General features: G+C 40.5%; 1 protein-coding gene across 3 annotated transcripts in view; it reads left to right on the top strand.

Annotated features, from left to right (window-relative positions):
- clec16a (C-type lectin domain containing 16A) overlaps nt 1-15,369 on the top strand; it is a 31,353-nt gene extending 15,984 nt beyond the window's left edge. For 2 of the 3 annotated variants that reach the window (XM_068336634.1, XM_068336633.1), the window contains exons 13-23: nt 754-873; nt 1,154-1,263; nt 3,952-3,996; nt 5,820-5,870; nt 6,006-6,134; nt 6,528-6,648; nt 8,996-9,147; nt 9,743-9,947; nt 10,632-10,802; nt 11,532-11,669; nt 12,743-15,369. In XM_068336634.1, the coding sequence (XP_068192735.1) occupies nt 754-873; nt 1,154-1,263; nt 3,952-3,996; nt 5,820-5,870; nt 6,006-6,134; nt 6,528-6,648; nt 8,996-9,147; nt 9,743-9,947; nt 10,632-10,802; nt 11,532-11,669; nt 12,743-13,332 (1,832 nt within the window). In that variant the 3' untranslated portion in view covers nt 13,333-15,369. The remainder of the gene's footprint in view (nt 1-753; nt 874-1,153; nt 1,264-3,951; nt 3,997-5,819; nt 5,871-6,005; nt 6,135-6,527; nt 6,649-8,995; nt 9,148-9,742; nt 9,948-10,631; nt 10,803-11,531; nt 11,670-12,742) is intronic. The other variant, XM_068336635.1, reaches the window with a different exon arrangement.
- Nucleotides 15,370-19,012: the final 3,643 nt, after the last annotated feature.

Here is a 19,012-nt window from a genome sequence, read left to right as displayed (position 1 = left end):
CAACGTCATTAGGTTAGCCTAAGGTACGAGTTACCGTTGTCTTTTGGACATAAGTTTACGGTACCGTAACTCGTACCATAGGCAATGGAATGCAAATTAAGTGAAAAATTATTGTATACAGTAAACTAAAATAAAAAGCACATTACCGTCACGTTTTCTCTTGACTTTTCTCGCCTTTTGATCGCGCTTGGCGGCGAGAAATAATAATAATGATGGATTAGATTTATATAGCGCTTTTCGGGACACTCAAAGATGCTTTACATCGGATCCATTATTCATTCAATCCTCATTCATACTTGGTGATGGTAGACTATGTGTGTAGCCACAGCTGCCCTGGGGCAGACTGAGGCGGGGCTGCTAATCTGCGCCTACCGCCCCTCCGACCACCAGCAGAACAATCACACACATTCACACACCAGTGTATGCCCCACTGGAGGCAAGGAGGGTAAAGTGTCTTGCCCAAGGAAACAACGACAAATGACTCGGCTGGAGAGGGAATCGAACCGCCGATCTTGAATCAGTTGGCGACCCGCTATACGACTGAGCCACGGTCGCCCCAAAAAGGCGTTTGTTTCGCGTTTGACTTCTAAGACAAAAATGTTTTGAATTTCTTGGTTGAATTCCCATTTGTTCGATGTCTAAAGCATTCGAAAACCAAGGTTTGCTTGTATAAATTCAGTCTTTAAAAAAATCCATACTGAATCTACAGGCAACTTGTTCCTCACCCAGTTTGCCTGGCTGTCTTTTCTGCAGGCATAAACAGAGATCTTCTGGAACGTTTGCAGTTGCCAGTTCCTGAGCAAGAGAAGAATTGTTATAGTCTGGTGTTGGTAGAGAGACTGATCCGAGTTATGAGCCAGGCAGCGCAGCCAGGTAACACACACACACACACACACACACACACACACACACACACACACACACACACACACACACACACACACATCAGTGGAATAATTGAGTCATACTCAGTCAAAGTCCAGTTTTAAATGTGTATCATATGTACAATAGGAATGATATTAGTATCTAACTGTTGCATACCATAGTGAAGTGTAAACCTCCACCTTCTTCATAAATGCAACATTGTGTGTGTGTGTGTGTGTGTGTGTGTGTGTGTGTGTGTGTGTGTGTGTGTGTGTGTGTGTGTGTGTAGATGGTAAAGTACGTCTGGCTACCTTGGAGCTGAGCTGCCTCTTATTAAAGCAGTCTGTGCTGTCTGGGAACAACTGTATAATCAAAGATGTTCATCTGGCCTGTTTGGAGGTACAACACACACAAGTACACACTACCTACATACCTAAATACAGTTTTTGCTCATACACACAGGTTCAGGTGTCAATTCTGTCTGTGTCTGGTTTACTGAATCCATAAAAGTAGTTGAGAAGTTGCTCGTTGAGTCTTAACCTATTATTTTCCAGCTTACCGTATTTTCCGCACTATAAGGCACATCTAAAAGCCTAAAATTTTCTCATAAACCCGTATTGCGCCTTATAATCCGTCGCGTCTTATATATGGATTAATATTCATATTAATATTGGTTAAAAACATGATCGCTGAAAAAAAGCCGGCAGTCTGGCCGCCAGTCATGCCGCACTCCGCCACCAGAGGAGCTCCCTCACAAGGCACTCGGGCCTACGCCCCCTAACAACGGTAGTCAAGGGGCGTCACCGAAGTCCCGGCTCTGACTGAGCTGCTCTCAGACGGTAGAGCAGACTGTAGGAGCACCGGTGACTACGTAGCAAAACATAAGGAACTTTCAACAATTCTATTAATAAAGTATGACTGACTGACTGATCTCAGTATTTCCGAACTATTTGGTGTCAGAAATAACCCACTTTAAACTTAATTGGTCTTAAAAATGCCATTGTGCTGTCATCTGGAATCTAGTGACGGTCCATTCCATTAGTCTGTGGAAACACACGGAGAAACTGGCATAAAGGTGAATGAAAGACCTTCAAAGCTGAACTTCCAGCATTTTCTGAAATTCCAAGACCAGATTCACTGCTAGACAAAGGTGCCAAGGGGTGTGCTGCTATTTATTTACAAATTTAGTTGATAGCTCTGGGGGGGCGGCAGAGGGGCACATTCAGGCTTGTGTATTCTGTCTGCAGCGACGTGCTGTGAGATTCACGGCGGTGAGACACCGACGTTAAAGTCAGTTCTAGGAGTAAAACAGCGTCATATTTTCCAGTAAATTAGCAGCCTGACATTAAAAAGTAGTTTCAAAATTGTTTAGGACACACAGCAGCAAATAGCTGCACCTCACCTCCGACTGGACTACCGATCGATCGAAACAATATTTAATTAATAAACGAAGACGAACGTTGGAGCTTAAATATCTGCTTCGAACTTCAGATCAGGAAATAATCCGCTCTGTTCGCACTGACTGCACTCCTAATGAATTTAACCAGTTTTTAATGTCAGGTTTTTTAATATGCGGTTGACTCCTTTCTAAGATGGCAAAGGGATCAAGTGATCAGGTTTCGTTGATGAGGCTCAGAATGGCTTATTGACATAACAATAGGGGCAATTCTAAGGTAGTCAGGAAGTCATGAATGCAATCATGTCTGCCTGAGCAGCGCAGCTCCATCTAGTGGATGGATTGCGCAATTACAGCTGCTGCAGTTTATTAAAAAAAAATTTATTTATTTTTTGTGCGCCTTATATATGAAATAGACTATAAAACAAACAAATTATTGAGGGTGCGTCTTATAGTCCAGTGCGCCTTATAGTGCGGAAATACTGTAATTTACATGATCAATGGTTTAAAAACAATGAAAATCAGTATTATAATTCCACCCTCCTCCAATATTCAAAGTTCAAATAAATTGTCTTTTCTTCCTCCTCATTTACTCTCGGTGAACCATCCTGTATCTCCTGCTATTCTGTGTTTCAGGGAAGTCTTCAATTTCCTTATTTCTTACAATCAGGGCATCCTTCCCACTGTGGGCTTTTCCTTTTTTTTCCTCTTTTTACGCAGAGTTACAGGAAGTACTCAAGCTTGAACTGCTTGTGTTATTTGGTTAGTTTTTTTAGGGGGTGGAGTGTGTGTGTGTGTGTGTGGGGGGGGTTTCAGGGTAATTTTGAATAAAGTTAATCTCTCAGTTGTCTGAACTTTAAGGTGAATTGAAACCTGATCATGGTCTTTTTCACTCACAGGTCTGGTCGGGGTTCGCTAAGTACCGATACCAGTCAGAGTACCTTTAGTGGGGGTTCAAACACACCTGTGACTGGGGAGTTTTTGTTTTGTTTTTTGTTTTTTTAATATGTACTAGTAAGGCAAAAAGTAATAACTCTCAATCTCTCTTGAGATTGGCCTAACTTGGTTCTTTCTGACTCTTTTTGTCACTGATGTCTGACGGGAAAACAGACTGGTACTTCTAAGTAGTTTGTTCAGTATTAATCACTCAACACTTCACATTGTTTTAGGATTACTGCCATGAAATGAACTGGTCTTGCGTAACATGGTTACAAGAGGGAAAGCAGTACGTCATGTGACAGTTAAAGTACCGGTACACCATACTGGTTTCCTTTGAAGTGCGATATTAAGAAAACTCACTCATCTTAATATTGTTAAGACATTGTAAAACAGTTTTTACCTTAATGTCAGGTATTACTTGTGAGGTCTCTAAATAAAAAAAAACTGTAAAATCACATTTTATGAAATTTGAATAATGAATCTGTAAAATGTATATTGTTTTTTTTTATTTTGTCAGTCTCACTTCTACCCCATGAGTTGTTTTTCTTTCACTGTACTTCATTTATAGACTTTAATTGTTGAAGCAATTGAAAATAAAATTTTACACCATTTATTTCCATCTTTTTGTATTTTGGAAATGTATGCATAAAGGAAATATATTTGTAGACTTTGTGTTTCATGAATGATGGTTCAGACTGTATATTTGCTGTTTCATACTCCATACACTTATATATACATGCTAATGTTTGCAGGGTGCCAGAGAAGAAAGTCTACACTTGCTTCGGAGATTCTACAAAGTGAGTACATGTATACCCAACGCACACCCCTTTATCATTATGTTAACTTATGTGAAATATTAATGAAACCTCAAAGACCTTTATAATCTTGCTTCTCAGAGACAGTGACTGGCATGGGCACAGAGACAGTAGAATAACAAGTTAGGATAAGAAAAAGCAAACGGTTCCTTAAAACCAGTTCTTGAGAACCATGTTGCAGCTACGTGTGACTTTTGTTGACCTTGTTCTGTTATTATCAGTGCATCCACTTATAATAACAGAAACCGTTTCCGTGAATCTGTTCCATACTGAAACTGAAACTGCTTCCCCATATTTACTGAACAGCATCATACACAAACTGCTTTTCTACAGCCAGTTCTTCTTCTTTGTCTTTCAAAGTGAGCGTCTTTAAACATCAGTTTATAATTAAGATTCTGTGACTTGGTTAGAGGCCAACTATGTGGACCATCAAGGCAGAAGAGTTGAATTTCTGCTTCAGCAAAATCCAACTGCAAACCACGCACTGGTTCCAAACATTGAGCACTGACACTTACTCTATGAGAAAACGTGAATTATGGTAGTACAAGTGTCTTTAGTGCTTTATTTGCTTTCAACATTTATTAAGCATTCAATTCAAGACCTCTTAAAGTGTGACACGTTGTGTCATTTCTTTTGTGTCTTGTTTTTGTTTTGTTTTTTAAGACATCATCCAGAAATCCCTCCCACAGTCCAGTGATTGTTTATGCTGCTGGTTCGCTGAAACACACAACGAATTACCAAGAATTATGCACAACTCTGATACATCCTGATTCCCAAATCAGGATATGAAGATGTTTGGAATGTAAACACTGACTGCAAACATTTTCTATTGAACTGTTTACATATTGACCAAGTGTTCTAGACTCCTTGTGGCATTAGACAATTATTTGGTTCTCAAAGCGGTCTCTCATTGCTTGTGAACGAGTGTGTTTTGAAGATGCAACCTTATTATACTCAATCAGATCCCATTATCTAAGATGTCAGGTGTTATTTAGCATTCAATGAAAAAGAAGCACATTTTAAGAAACGAGTGAAGTTGATGAATAAAACAAACTAAATTGTCATAGTAGTTTTCAGCGTAAGATGCAGTATGTCTGTTTTATGTTTTACGCTGCAGATCAGGGTTTTAGTGCAATGTTTGACAGAGTAGAGGCCTGCAGCTGGCCTGAGAGGAAACACATTGTTTGACAAAGCACTGGTCGATTGAGTGCAATGACAGGAAGATGTTGTTACACTATTTATTACCAATTACACAGATTAATACTGCTCATAAAGTATTGTGTGTTAACTCCATGCACTTTTGTTACACTATGCACACAAACAGAAAAGGAGAGTATGACATTGTCATTGGGTCGTGTGGTAAAGAGAAAGAAAGTTGTCAGACTAAGAAACAAATCGTCACTTTCCTGGATACAGCTGTAGTTCATTAGTTTCAATAGTCTACGCAACATCCTGGTTTCTGGCAGCATGCCTATTAATAGTAAACATGATTTGACAGGAATATCAGTATAATATCCAGAAGCTGTATTTTAATTAATTTTTTTAAGTATATAAAAAATCTAATCATCAACCTTCTCTCAGTTTCTCTGCTTTTTCTTGGTAACTATAAATAAAAAAGTAGATAAAATATTCCAGTGTTACTTGCAACTTAGAACCCTGTGTGATTTAATTGTTTAAGTGCTTTTGTTTAGCTTGGTTTACAACTAAAAGAGGGTGAAGTAGACCTGTCAATCCAAATTCAAACTTTTTTTTTTTTTTGTCAAGCTTATTTCTAACAGGCTACAAATTTTCTTCTATTACCTCAGGGAGAAGAGATATTTCTGGACATGTTTGAGGATGAATACAGAAGCATGACGGTTAGTTGGGCTTTTGCTTATTTTCTCCCTGAAAAACGATATATCTGATTGACCCATACTTCCGAATATCTTCTTGAAGCCTCTAGTGTTTGTCCTGGTCCTGGAAGTGTTCTTGTCTGTGTCTATATGTTGCAGAATAAGCCTTTGAATGTGGAGTATCTCATGATGGATGCCTCAGTGCTGCTACCACCCACTGGTACCCCTCTGACTGGCATTGACTTTGTCAAGAGACTGCCTTGTGGAGACGTGGAAAAGACTCGGAGAGTGCGTGCTGGTTCACTTTACTTTTAACATTTAAATCTTAAGTTAATGTCTCTGAGGTTATTGGGTTCATGGAAAGTCAGGGGTTGAAATATGAGTCCCCCCTTGAACCTTTCCATCTCATTGCACAAATACACCTAAGTATTTGTGCAATAAAAATAAAAAACTGCCAAAAACAAAAACTTTTCCTACCTATATGTTGAAGTTTAGCTCAGATGAACAATAAAATATAATTGCCTTGGTGTGATAGTGATAAAAACCACTCTATGACTATGTGATTATCTCCTGTCTGCAGAATTTTCTTTATTCTTTGATCCTTGCTATTTGTTGTTTACAACTGTCAGTTGATTGAACATCTCTAACCATTTGTATGTGACCTGTCCGGTCTGTTTACAGGCAATCCGAGTATTCTTCATGTTGAGGTCCTTATCGCTACAGCTCCAGGGGGAACCTGAGACACAGCTGCCTCTGACCCGGCCGGAAGATCTTATCAAAACGGATGATGTCTTAGACCTCAGTAAGACACACAGAGAACCAGGAACAAAACTAAACCACAGTTTGTGATGCAGCCAATCTGCTTTTGTAATGCTCTATTTAAGTTTGTAACACCGGTAATTATCTTTCTCACACTGACTGCAATCTACACCGCAGACGTGTAAGGACATGCTTAATCATAGGTAGACACATCCACAACCACATTAATGGTGACAAATGTACACAAAAATATTTACACCCACAGCTGCCCACCCACCGAGAAATCTCCTGTACATCAGTCATACTGTACACACAAGATGTAATGGAAACCTGAACATGGTTAGCTTTGCCTTGCAAGTTACCACAAGAACATTCACATAGTGCTGTTGACAGGAGTGATGATTCTAGCACACAGACTAAATATACGTCAAGAACACATTTTTGCACATGTGATGCTGAACATTTTAGTATTCTAGCTTTCAACATCAGAATTTCTAAGAAGTCAGTATCTCATAGATGAATGGCTGCTCGTCATTTCCTTGTGGGGTTTCTTTAGTAGCTTTCTGTGTGAGCGTATGCCCTGTGCCAATCAAGTGCATTAAAATCCACTAAACGTTTTAGAGACATGGGGAGTTCAAGGAATAAAGACTGACTTGACCAAAACAATAACTAGTACGAAATAAAGATTGAATATTGGTGACCAACATGAATTAAAGCAGACAAAATCAAGGAGCAAAAGAGAACCTCCATGTTTTCTGCTAGGTCTCTCGATGTGTTGAATTTTGTTAGCACGGTTAGGGTTTTTTCTCACCTAAATCTTAAAGGTTAGACAACTCCCACTACCTGCTTGGTGTAAATGTAAAAGGATATCTTATGTGTCAGTGTAGCAGCTCAATATTCCCTCTCTTATGATATATACTGTAATGTCATCTTATTATTGCTACCATATTAAGATGTTTCTGTGATGACAAAATATGAAGAATCTAATCAAAGTTTTTGAGTTTTGGGATTATGAAAATTAAACATTTTCCTCAGTGTTTTCCCTTTTCATCGAATATCAGCCCGTGTTGTCGGATCCTAAGAAGTTCATGTCGTTATCAGTCTTTCTTAAAGCCACATATGGCTTTAAAAAATTCAGATGTTTAGTTTTCTCTTTTTTTATATCGTTTGGCAAAATCATTGTTGCTTTCACCTGGGCAAGAACACTCTTAGCTGGTTATTGTGGGGCACTGGAGGGTTTTTCCTCGCACCTTCAGACTCCTTTTCTGATCTGTTGCCACCTCCAGTTCTACCACATCCTCTAATATCTGTTAGATTACTGAACATTTGTCAGTGTCTAAATCTGTATCTGCCAGTGTAGGAGTAGTGTTACGAATGTGGGGTCATGTTGTCTCCCATCAACAGAGACTTCCCCACTAAGTATGAAGGTGTCACTCAGATGTCATTAAAAGGAGCGCAGGATGTTAAGTGTAGAAGGGTTATTAGGTTTATAAGCATGTCTTACTTGAAACTAAATGCAAACTTAAATATATACTGTGTATATTCTAAGTAATGTTAACTTGTCCATTATATGTCTTTACCGCTCAAGACATTGACACACTCCTATTTCTGAATTTCTGCAGAACTTGGACTTTGTGGGTGGATTTCTCCCAGCTGGTTTTCAGTCGATCAGAATTCCCCCTTTGTGTACTCATTTCTCTGTTTGTGCCCCCAACAGGCTGACATAGTAAATCTAGGTCCACTTCACCACCTGGTATTTTTCGTTGTTCTTTGTTTCAGTGGGTGAGCTCAAGTTCTGGGCATCCCCCATTGATCTATTAACACGTGAATGAGTTATACCACATGCTACCAGCTGCATTAGCAGCTGACTGACCATGACAAAGACATAAGCACTGTATCATTCCACCAAAGATATTACCACATTAAAGGAACTAATGAGCAAAAAGCCTAGTGTACACAGAGACATATGCAGTCAATTCCGTTAGGGTTAGCAGTATATGAAAACACAACATTTCCTGTTTATTTTGCTGTAGGTTTTGTGGTAAACTAAAGTGTAGCTGCTTAGATGTGAGCATATTGTTTGTTAGTTGTCTTCCTAGATGTGTGGGCAATGTATGGTCAAAAAAGTAACAAGTGGTTTTAAAGTCAAAGACATACTCCTCGTCTTTCCGTGTGGGGAAAATGAATAAAAGCCCCACGACATGTTCAGTCATTCCTTCCCGGCGGTTGACTCCTATTTTTCTTGTTTTATGCACATAAACACTTATTTCATATGATTTGACTGTAAAGTGTCATTCCTAGCAGGTGCTCTTTTCTTTACAGAGAAAGAGAAGCAGTGAGCTTAATTATATGATGGTGGTTTTACAGTTCTGTTTGTCTGTTGTTTATAGACAACAGTGACCTCATAGCCTGTATGGTGGTCAGTAAAGATGGCGGCCAGGCCCAGAGGTTCCTCGCTGTAGACGTCTACCAGATGAGTCTGGTTGAACCAGAAACCAAACGCCTGGGATGGGGTGTCGTCAAGTTTGCCGGCCTCCTGCAAGTAAGACAAGTGGTTTATTCCTGTCAGTGTGGATACACTTTTGTGGTAAAGAATGAATGAAATGTTAATTTACTTTTTTTGTTTTTTTAGTCAATAACCCTACTTCTCTTTATTTTGCACATTTGTTCTGTTTAAGGTTGTGTCCACCCACTCAAACAAATCAGTCTGATTTGAAAGTTTTATCTCTATCCTTTCCTGTAGGCTAGAGTAGCTGTTAAATTATGTTGACCTGCACATGTCTAACAATTTGCTTCGATTATTTTAAATGTCTCCATGTGGGCAGTTGTGTGACTGCAGCACATATGCGACATTGAAACAGCAAGTGCCAATGTCGTAAATGGAAACTAGATGAAATTAGGGGGACATAAAGATGTTTAGTTGTATTGCTACAATGAAAAAGTTTGTCTGAAACCTTTCTTTGAAAACGTCTTCACGAGACAAGGCGACAATCATTAAACACTGACCGAAGAAGTCAACCTAGAATTTTTGAGATGAAAGTGACTCAATCTAAATGTAGTATAAAAATAAAATCTAAAATATTTAATCTGTCAAAAAGAGGACGCTAAAATATTCCCACCCCCTTGTCTTTCACCAGGACATGCAGGTGTCTGGTGTTGAGGACGACAGCAGAGCTTTGAACATTGTCATCCATAAGCCCAGCTCCAACCCACACGCAAAGCCTCTGCCCATTTTGCAGGCCAGCTTCATCTTTGCTGACCACATCCGATGCATCATTGCTAAACAGAGGTTGGCCAAGGGTCGAATCCAGGCCAGACGCATGAAGATGCAGAGGATTGCAGGCAAGTAAACAGACAGCCTTGTATGGCTTCCCCCCTCCTTTTACAGTCAAAATAACAAGAATTCTTGCATCATTTCACACATGAAATACTGATGAATCATCCATTTGTACTTCTTCTCCTGATGGTCAGATACTTTTAATGATTTCTGAAATGTTTCAAAAAAATTCCCAATTTAAATCAAGTTATAGTTTACAGGGCTCGAAATTAACTTTTTTTCTTGGTAGCACTGGTGCTCCCAAATTTAGAAGTTAGTAGCACCAGCAAAGACTTTAGGAGCACCTACCCAAAAGCAAGGCAGTGACGGAGCGATAGAGACCGCTCCATCCATCTCCGTTCCTCCTCTCTCCCTCGCCCAGGAGAGCAGCCACAGCTGCGCTCTCATTGTTTCCTGGCAGGACCGCAGGAGCGCGGTCTCACAAAAAAAGGTGCACCAGATTTTTTCCCTAGTCGCACCGGTGCTCCCAAATTTATTTAATAGTCGCACTGATAAAAATTTGGGCGCATATGCGACCAAAATGGGCGCAATTTCGAGCCCTGGTTTAGTCTAATCTATCTTGCTTCATGTTTGATGAAGTTTGAAGACAAATAGACATTGTCTTTAATCCCATTTGAAGTCTAAGCATGTGATACGGTCCTGGTTCTAGTTTCTATTCCTCTGACACTCCCCACCTGCTCTGGCTTCAGCTCTGTTGGACCTTCCTGTCCAGCCCAATGCAACAGAGGTGTTGGGTTTCAGCCAGACAGTCAATGCTTCACCCAGCGCCTTGCCTTTCCGATTCTACGAACAGTCGAGACGGGCGCCTAACGACCCCACGGCGAACAGATCGGTGTTTGCCTCTGTGGATAAAGTACCAGGTGACCGGATCCTGTTATTCCTGTAGACCGGGCATGAATCCAGAGATGTAGACTCCTGGTTGCTAGTTCCCTTTTCACCTGCATCTCAGACACTACAACACTGGCACAGAAAATTGAATGTTTCATGTTTTTTTAAGTTTGTGTTAAATATGAATGTTCAACTGTTCAGAATTTTGGCACATAGGGCTTGTTGATTGCTTACTCATTGCTTATTTTTTCATGATTAAAAAAAAAAATCCCCCTTCCCCCGTTTTTTTTTTTTTTTTGAGAATGATAACAAGCAGTGATAAAACAGGTAAATGCATTCAGAACTTTTCTGAATATTAGAGAGGACCTTCTTAGAAAGTTGTTGTGACCTTCAAACCTGGTTGTATCCACGGAAACGAGTGTGATTGTGATCACTATTGTGTCGATGAATCACTATTCTCTGCAATCAGGAGGCTTTGATCAGAAGTTTTGCATAGAAATACGACTCCTCTGAGAATGAAGCTGAAAACTTGTGACAATTTAAGGCTTTCATTTGAGTCAAACTGTATTGACATCTCAGAACCAAGCGTGGATCTGTGTGTTTAAACCGCGGTCACATGGTCATTCCCACTCTTTTGTCCTGTACTGATCACTAAAAGAATTGAAAGGAAACTTATGAATTGAGGAAATCAGGACTACATGTTGGTCATCTGAAGAAACTTCTCAGTTATGTTAACACATGTTTATGTGTGTCATCTCCAGGTTTTGCAGTGGCTCACTGTGTGCCACAGCATAGTCCATCACCCCTCTCCTCCCCCTCACCTCCCTCCAGTGGGAGTGGAAGCACAGGAAGGTGTGATTCTGTCACAGCGAGCACCATCTCAGCTCAAAGCCCAGCAGGTATCTCACAATCGTAACATTCACTTAAGTGTATGTGTCTAGTCTTTGTAAGTGTTTCATACACTGGCTGGATGGCTTCATATCCCTGTGACAGAACAGCAAAAGAACTGCTTTATTTGATCATAAAAGCATTACAATGTTTTCAAATCTTGTCTGTTGTACAAGTGAAATTGTGTTGATTCTGTTCATTGTCTTCATTTTATGTCTTTGACACCATAATGAAACTGTTAATGCTTTCCGTAGTTTGTTGAGTTGACTTTGATTATTGTAAAATAGTTTTGTTGTATCTTTCACACTGCACCATTACACTCTTATGATGTAAGTATGCTTACATAGTCATATACATCATAGTGCATAGTTAATCCACACAAACTCTGTTACTGTGCTTTCACACCTACCGAGTTTGGTCCGAAATAAAAGTGCAGCTGTGAAACCTTAACCTTATTGATCCAGCAAAAAAGTTTTCAGCTCAAACTGAATTTTGATTCTTTTACCGTGTTGTTAATGAAGAGAGGAAATGTAGAAACAATCAGGAAAAATCAGCTGTGGTAGCACAACAACAGGACGAGATGAGGTGTTTAGGATGTAACTGTGTCTTGAAACGCTCTAGAGAACTTCTACTAAATTGAGTTTAAAAAAAACCTTAAATTTAGATCATTAGATTTAGACTCTCAGGTGTGAAAGCACCCCAAATCTAATAATATTGCTGCTACTGCTAACACCCCCTCCAACAGTGTGGCCACCCTGTCCTCTTTATTCTGCTCAAACCCTTCTGCACACGTAGTTCACTTACAGCTCTACCTATAGAGCTACAGTATACTGCTTCTTGACAGTAAAGCTGTTTCTGGGTTGAGGTACTCAGTGAACACACTGGTCTGCCTGCTTGTCTACCTGCTTGTCTGTCTACCTGTCTGTCTGTCTAAATGCATATGTGTCACCTGACCTGCATAGATGGCTGACAACATTCATTGCTCCTGTGATTATATGCTAATCCCCAGGCTTATAGGTCTCCCACTCTCGGTGGTTTCACCTGCCTCCCTCCTCACTCTCCCTTCTTCTCTCCCCTCCTCTAGATGATGGTACGTTTTTGGAGCACACCCCGCCCTCCTCCTCAGGCGGAGAAGTGGAAGGAGGACTTGGAGAAGTAACACTTGTCTCCTCTACAGTCATAGCTCCAGCATTGGCCCCCAGCCTCACCCCCGCATCCCAGCCCACCATCTCCCTCCTCACAGACAACAACGCAGACACTCTCAGCGTTGAGTCGTTGACACTGGTACCTCCCGCCGATTCCTCACATCTGCACCACTGCACCGGCCGCGTTCCCCCGTCGCACTCGCTCCAGAGACCAGACGCGTCCATCACAGAGGAGGACGAGGGGAAGGTTGTGGATGATGAAGAGAAAAAGGGGGCTGTCAAAGAAGAGCGGCAAGAGGAAGAGGGGTCACCAACAGATGAGATCTCCGCAACTGTAGAAGAGGAAACCATGACAACAGAGCTGGTCACACCCACTGGCAAGGCACCAGAGCAGCCGGAGGGTGGAGACACACCTGTGGAGGTTAATAGAGACAAAGAGCTACAAGAAAGAGACACCACAGATTATACAGAGAAGACAGAAGATGTAGAGATACAGGATGAAACCCCAGACTCACCTGAATTGGATTAATGACACACACACACACACACACACACTGCACTAATGCACTAACATCACACAGGACAGTGAAGTGAGATAGTTAGCTCTTGAAGTGTAGCCTCATGCTGTGACCTGCAGGTATTTTCAGATGTGAGTAATGTAAGGGGCTTTTTGGAAGCATCTCAGTCTTTGTTTTTGCACATAAAAAAGACTATCGCAGAGAGAACGGGATGAAACAGACACTGGTCCGATGAAAGAAAGGCTAAAAGCACATCTTGTGTGTGTCTGCTCATGGTTTAGCAAGCGTGCTAAAGGCACACAACCAGCAAAGTTTTGTACACATTCTAATCGATTGTCAACTCAAAGACACACATGGGCTCTGTTTTTGTTCCTTAAATGTTACCCACTTGTGTTTTCTGGTGGTGGCCTATGCTATGCTAACAGACATAAACATCCTGTACTCCAACAGCTGCAGCTTTTTGATGATTTCTGTGTCAGGCTGTCAGCAATTGCTGCTCCACAAAACTGCCACCATGATTGTGTGTTCTAGATTTGATTAGTTCTCATCTTTTGCACTGGGGTCTATTCCTTTTTTTACTGAGTGATGTAAATGTGATAAATAATCAGCATCTTGGAGGAATCAGAGCTGTTAATGTAAACGGTACTGAAAGTGATGTGAAGCGCACTGTTGGTTTACATCTTTGTTTGTGTTGTTTTCTTGGGCTGGCAGTTTGCTCTAGGGTTTATTTTAGGAAAGCTTTGGTTTCCAGATATGCAACATTAATCAGAAAACTTTAACCTCATTGAATTAACATTTATTGCTTCTTCATTCTGGATCAATAACATTTTTTTTTTCCAAGTCTGGAGGTCATGACCTTCAGGGTATGGATGGAGTGTGTTTATTCACAGAGGTGTTTCATCCATCAACAACTAGATAATAACTTTAACTAGCTGAATGCAGCCCAGACGGTAGAACGAGCTCTAGAGTAGTTTTAAATGTGATGCTTCACTGATTTGGTTGTAAAACTTTACTGGTTGTATCTCAGTACATGCAGGTTCACAGTTGTGTTGACATGAAGCATAAAACTAACAACAAACTCTGACAGCCTCATAGTGACACTGGAATGCCAGCCTTCTCTCAACATCTGAACATTGCCATGAAAACACTGGGTTGAATATATCTGCCGGTTGCCCCTTAGACACTGACCTGAGCTCTGTTACATCATTACACTCGAGTGGATGTTTGGATCCTCTCTCCAGGTCGGGATGTAACTAGCGGTAGCTTAGCATGCCTGGTCTACTGCGAAAGCAAGATAAAGTGGAACTTCTGAAAATTTTATTCCAGGGTTCACTGTCATCCCAGGAAAACAAATGCTTCTTGGAGAAGCCATCACTTTTTCTTGAGACGCTGTTCCAGGGTCTGTATGTAGGGGTACCCCGCCCCCAGCTAAATAAGCTACTGCAATAACCTTAAGAGCTAACCAATGAGAGGAGAGATGAATGTACCAACCTGTCTTTCCAATCAGATTTTTCTGATGAATTGAATTCATGACTTGATTTCTCACTCAAAGTCCATCTTTTCTCGTTTTTGCTCCTCTGAATTCTTTTCCACCTTTGCATTCAGCTCCAGCCCTTCCTTCCTGTGCCATTGCCATACAGCTAAAGTCTTAATGCTCAGTCGTGTAAATTTTTTAACAGTACAGGCATTAACATGTTTAGAAAGGAGAAACTCAGCAATACTTTCTTTCTCTTAGTATAGACATCTTACTACTGTAAATATCTGACGAATGATTGGAATGGTGATCACTGATGTGCTGAAGAAGCTTGGCTCCATTTGAAGAGCAGCTGGTGGTGGTTAAAAGCAACGTGTTGTCACGTTTGAAGACAAATGGCAGCATGTTGCCTCTAACCACTCGCAACCTCAATCCACACATGTAGAGTGGGTGTAATATTTGTATGCTCTGTAATTGCTTTGGCTTTTAAACCTGTAATTATTGTTATTGACCTCACACTGGGGAATAAATGAACTGCAATAAATTATTCTACCTTGCAATGTTGAGAAAGGTGCTTCTTGTTGTTGAGCTTTTATTTGCAGCACTTCATAGTAGGGTTCAAAATGTCTGAAATGAGCTGACATTCAACCTGTTTGGTTTGGCAGCAAATACAAAGGGTGGACTCAGGAAGCTTTCTGGACCAGCAGTGTTATCGTGGGTGAACTCTGTCTCTTGTTCTGGAGCGAGCGCTTCTTTTCTTGTTCTTTGTGATTCAATACCTTGTTGAGAACAAGGTTATTATCCTGTCAACAACCAAACTCCAGAAACACCCTCATGCACATTCTATTCTAGTCTATTTGAAGGTCTAAATTTATTCATCCATTTTCTTAAGACATTTTCTTCAGCCGCTTTTCAGCCTTGTACTTGTATTTCACCGGCTAATGTAGCTCAGATTTAGGAGTTGATTTTGCTAGATGAAATTTTTTGACAACTGTAAGCCTTCCATGAAGTCAGAATACAGAGACCTGCCAACACCCTAAGATACCCTTAAAGTTGGGCCTGCTGTTGCTACCATGTGACAGAACACGAGCACGGGAAACAACCACATTGTCTCTGTCGGATGATCTCTTTGATCAGTTCTACCTTCAGCTGGTGGACTCCTCTGTCAGCAGCATCATCACCACCAGGTCCTCAAAGATGGAGGATGTTCGCAAGCTGCTGGTTTGAGTTTCAAAGAGAGAATGATGGAGGCAATGACGCAAGGAAGGCTTGAGGAGCAGCATCCAAACCACTGCATGTTATTGGTTCACACCAGGAATCACCTAACCAGCTTGGTCTTCCATGTGGTTACTCAGACACTGACACATTTGTGCAGTTACATAGAAATGGTCTATATAACTGGGTCAAAAGTATGGGTCCATCTAGAGTCATCTGACTTTGCTGTGAAGAGAAAAGTGTTACGTCTCTGCTGACGTGTTTATCGGTCTTTTGAGAGTCTACAGGTATGCCCGTGTGAATCAGGTTTGCATGAGAAGGCCAAAAGTCGCAACATCACAGCATTGTTTTTCTACGTTTGCCACGTGTTTGTGGCTCTACTGCATACGTGTTCACTTAAACTGCGGTTTTTATGTGTTGCTTTTATCTCGGTTCCTCTGTTCAGGGAAGTCATGTGCATACGTAAACATGTGAATGGGTTCCTGGTACTGCAACCATACTGAAGTGCTTACTTGTGTGTGCATGGTTTCTCTGTACCAAACCACAGTCACAGCACACCTGTCTGAAGATGGGTGCAGCTGTGTTATTCAACTGTGTGACCCTGAGTTTGTTGGGGTCGCTAGCGTCACACATGCCAGCACTAAATATAAGGCCTTAAATTTGTTGGACATGCTTTTAAGTGCAATAAACACAGTCAAAGGATTGAGTGTTGGACCGGCAACTGATGGCCATTAGCATGGTTGTAGACACATCCAAAAATTTGGCTTTTGTCATACTGTTATTTCTACCCATCTTTAGGTTTTTTTTACAGTGGCTTACAGTAATGGGATAGTTAAACAAGGGGATTACTTATTCAATATTACTGTAATCCAAAAAGAAAAATCCACAATCCAAACAACATTATTTAATTTATCACAAATCCAGCCCTGCATGTAGAGGCAAAAATGAAGCTTTACACTAATGATGTGCCTTTAAATCTTTGACAATATAAGGCTGCAGACAGCAGCAAACACGTGACAGCTAAGCTCAAACTTTTCCTTTTGTTTGTGGGGAGAGAAATTCCACAGAGATACTTAGTAAGCTGACAAGTAATAGCCTTCTGGGAACTCTTTTTCAAAAGAAACATCTGAATGAGAAATGCTTACAGAGAACTAGCTGGTGTAAGCCCACCAAAAAAGTACAAGTAATCTGGGTTTGGAATCTATGTGTAAACATAACCACAGGGGAGTAAACAGGTCTCTGAGGGGGTTTCATTGGAACACACAAGATGGAATAATGCCAAGTTGAAAAGAAAATCTCTGTTATTGTTATTTATCAATGCCTCTGAGTATCTTTCTCTTGAGGTCTAGGTATTCATCTGATTTCGGTGGAAGGCTATGTCAGACTAAAAATGGAAAATTTAAAGTGTAGGGAAAATCAGCTGATAAGCAGAACCTCACTTGGGATTTTACTTCTCAAAATAATCAGGTATTGAAAACTGATTACTGAGAAGCTATGAATGAAACTGTAAAGTTTATGAGTCACTCTTACAACCCATCTCCAGAGAACACACACACTGGTCACCATTTCCAGGTAAGGCTGGAACAAAGTGGGTATTAATAACATGAATACACTTTTTAAATCAGATCATAATCCTATCATTAGACTTATGCTCTAGTGGATCCGGTGTGTGTGTGTGTGTGTGTGTGTGTGTGTGTGTGTGTGTGTGTGTGTGTGTGTGTGTGTGTGTGTGTGTGTGTGTGTGTGTGTGTGTGTGTGTGTGTGTGTGTGTGTGTGTGTGTGTGTGTGTGTGTGTTGAGCAACTTCCTCATGCTGAAATAATTATATCCTCCAACTACTCAGACTTAATGCGAGTCAAGTTTTGAATGACTCGTGACACTCAGTGTATGGTGTATGTGCACGCGCGTGTGTGTGTCACTACAATCACCTAGACCCAGAAAGTGGAAAAAAAAAATCCCCCAGTAAAGACCAGAGTGACTTTTGATAAGGTTTGGTTTCCGTGATGGAGTTCTGGTTTGGTTAGAGTAACTGGTTGGAGGTTATCTCAGTTTAAAACCTCAAGGTTTATGCATTACAGTATCTGAAAAAGTGACATGTAAAGGTATCATGAAATGACTGACTGTTGTTGGAATTTACACCCTTGTGAAATATGTAATGTTGGGTGACAGTGGCTCAATCGTCTGGGTCTTGAGCTGTGGACCACAAGGTGGCTAGTTCAAAACGCCCCAAAAGTTGCTCATTAGGCACAAGATATGGCTGCCCGCTGCCTCTAACTATTTACTTAGATGCTAACGTTATTTAACAAAAAAAGTTTGTTTTTTTTAATTTATAATTAATGCAACTCAACATTTCAGCTGTATCTGCAAGATTAATATTTCTACACAAAACTTCTGACTGAAGTCTCCTGATAGCAGAGAACACTGACTCATTGACACTTTTATCACTAGAGATCATTTCACACCCATTTCCACTGGTATTATCTGGTTTGAACGTCAAAATAATTTTCTAAACCTCTAGAATTCAAAACGGTTTGAATACAATTGCCTGCCAAACATTTTACAATAACATTTAATAATGTATTTTTGGATGTGATGCCTGATAAAGATGGCCACAAGGGAAGAAATGTGTGTGTTGGTCTTTTTTAGAAAAAAAGCATTATTTTTCTTTTTTGGGTTGTCAGGAACCAAAGGAGAGCCACTCAGTTCATTCATGATCTTGCTGAACTTAAATGAGATATTTTGCTCATATACTGTATATATAACTGAAGCATATGAGGTGTGTGTTTGAATGTTGAATGACTTTATACTGAAATACCTAGACTGACAGCGGGTTTGGTTTTTTTTAATGGAAGGTAAAATACTATATACCACTAAAGCTGATTCACTAATATAATCCATCTTAAGATGCAACATGAAATTGTGCAGTTGCATTGGCATATTTACCCTACTGTCCTTCCAGTGGTGTCAAGCATCTTATTTGACTAGCAGATAGTTCTGTTGTTT

This window comes from Antennarius striatus, chromosome 16, assembly GCF_040054535.1.
Source record: "Antennarius striatus isolate MH-2024 chromosome 16, ASM4005453v1, whole genome shotgun sequence".
In the NCBI taxonomy this organism is placed as follows: Eukaryota; Metazoa; Chordata; class Actinopteri; order Lophiiformes; family Antennariidae; genus Antennarius; species Antennarius striatus.
The sequence above is the reverse complement of the archived record's forward strand: the minus strand, read 5'-3'. Positions and strand labels throughout refer to the sequence as shown.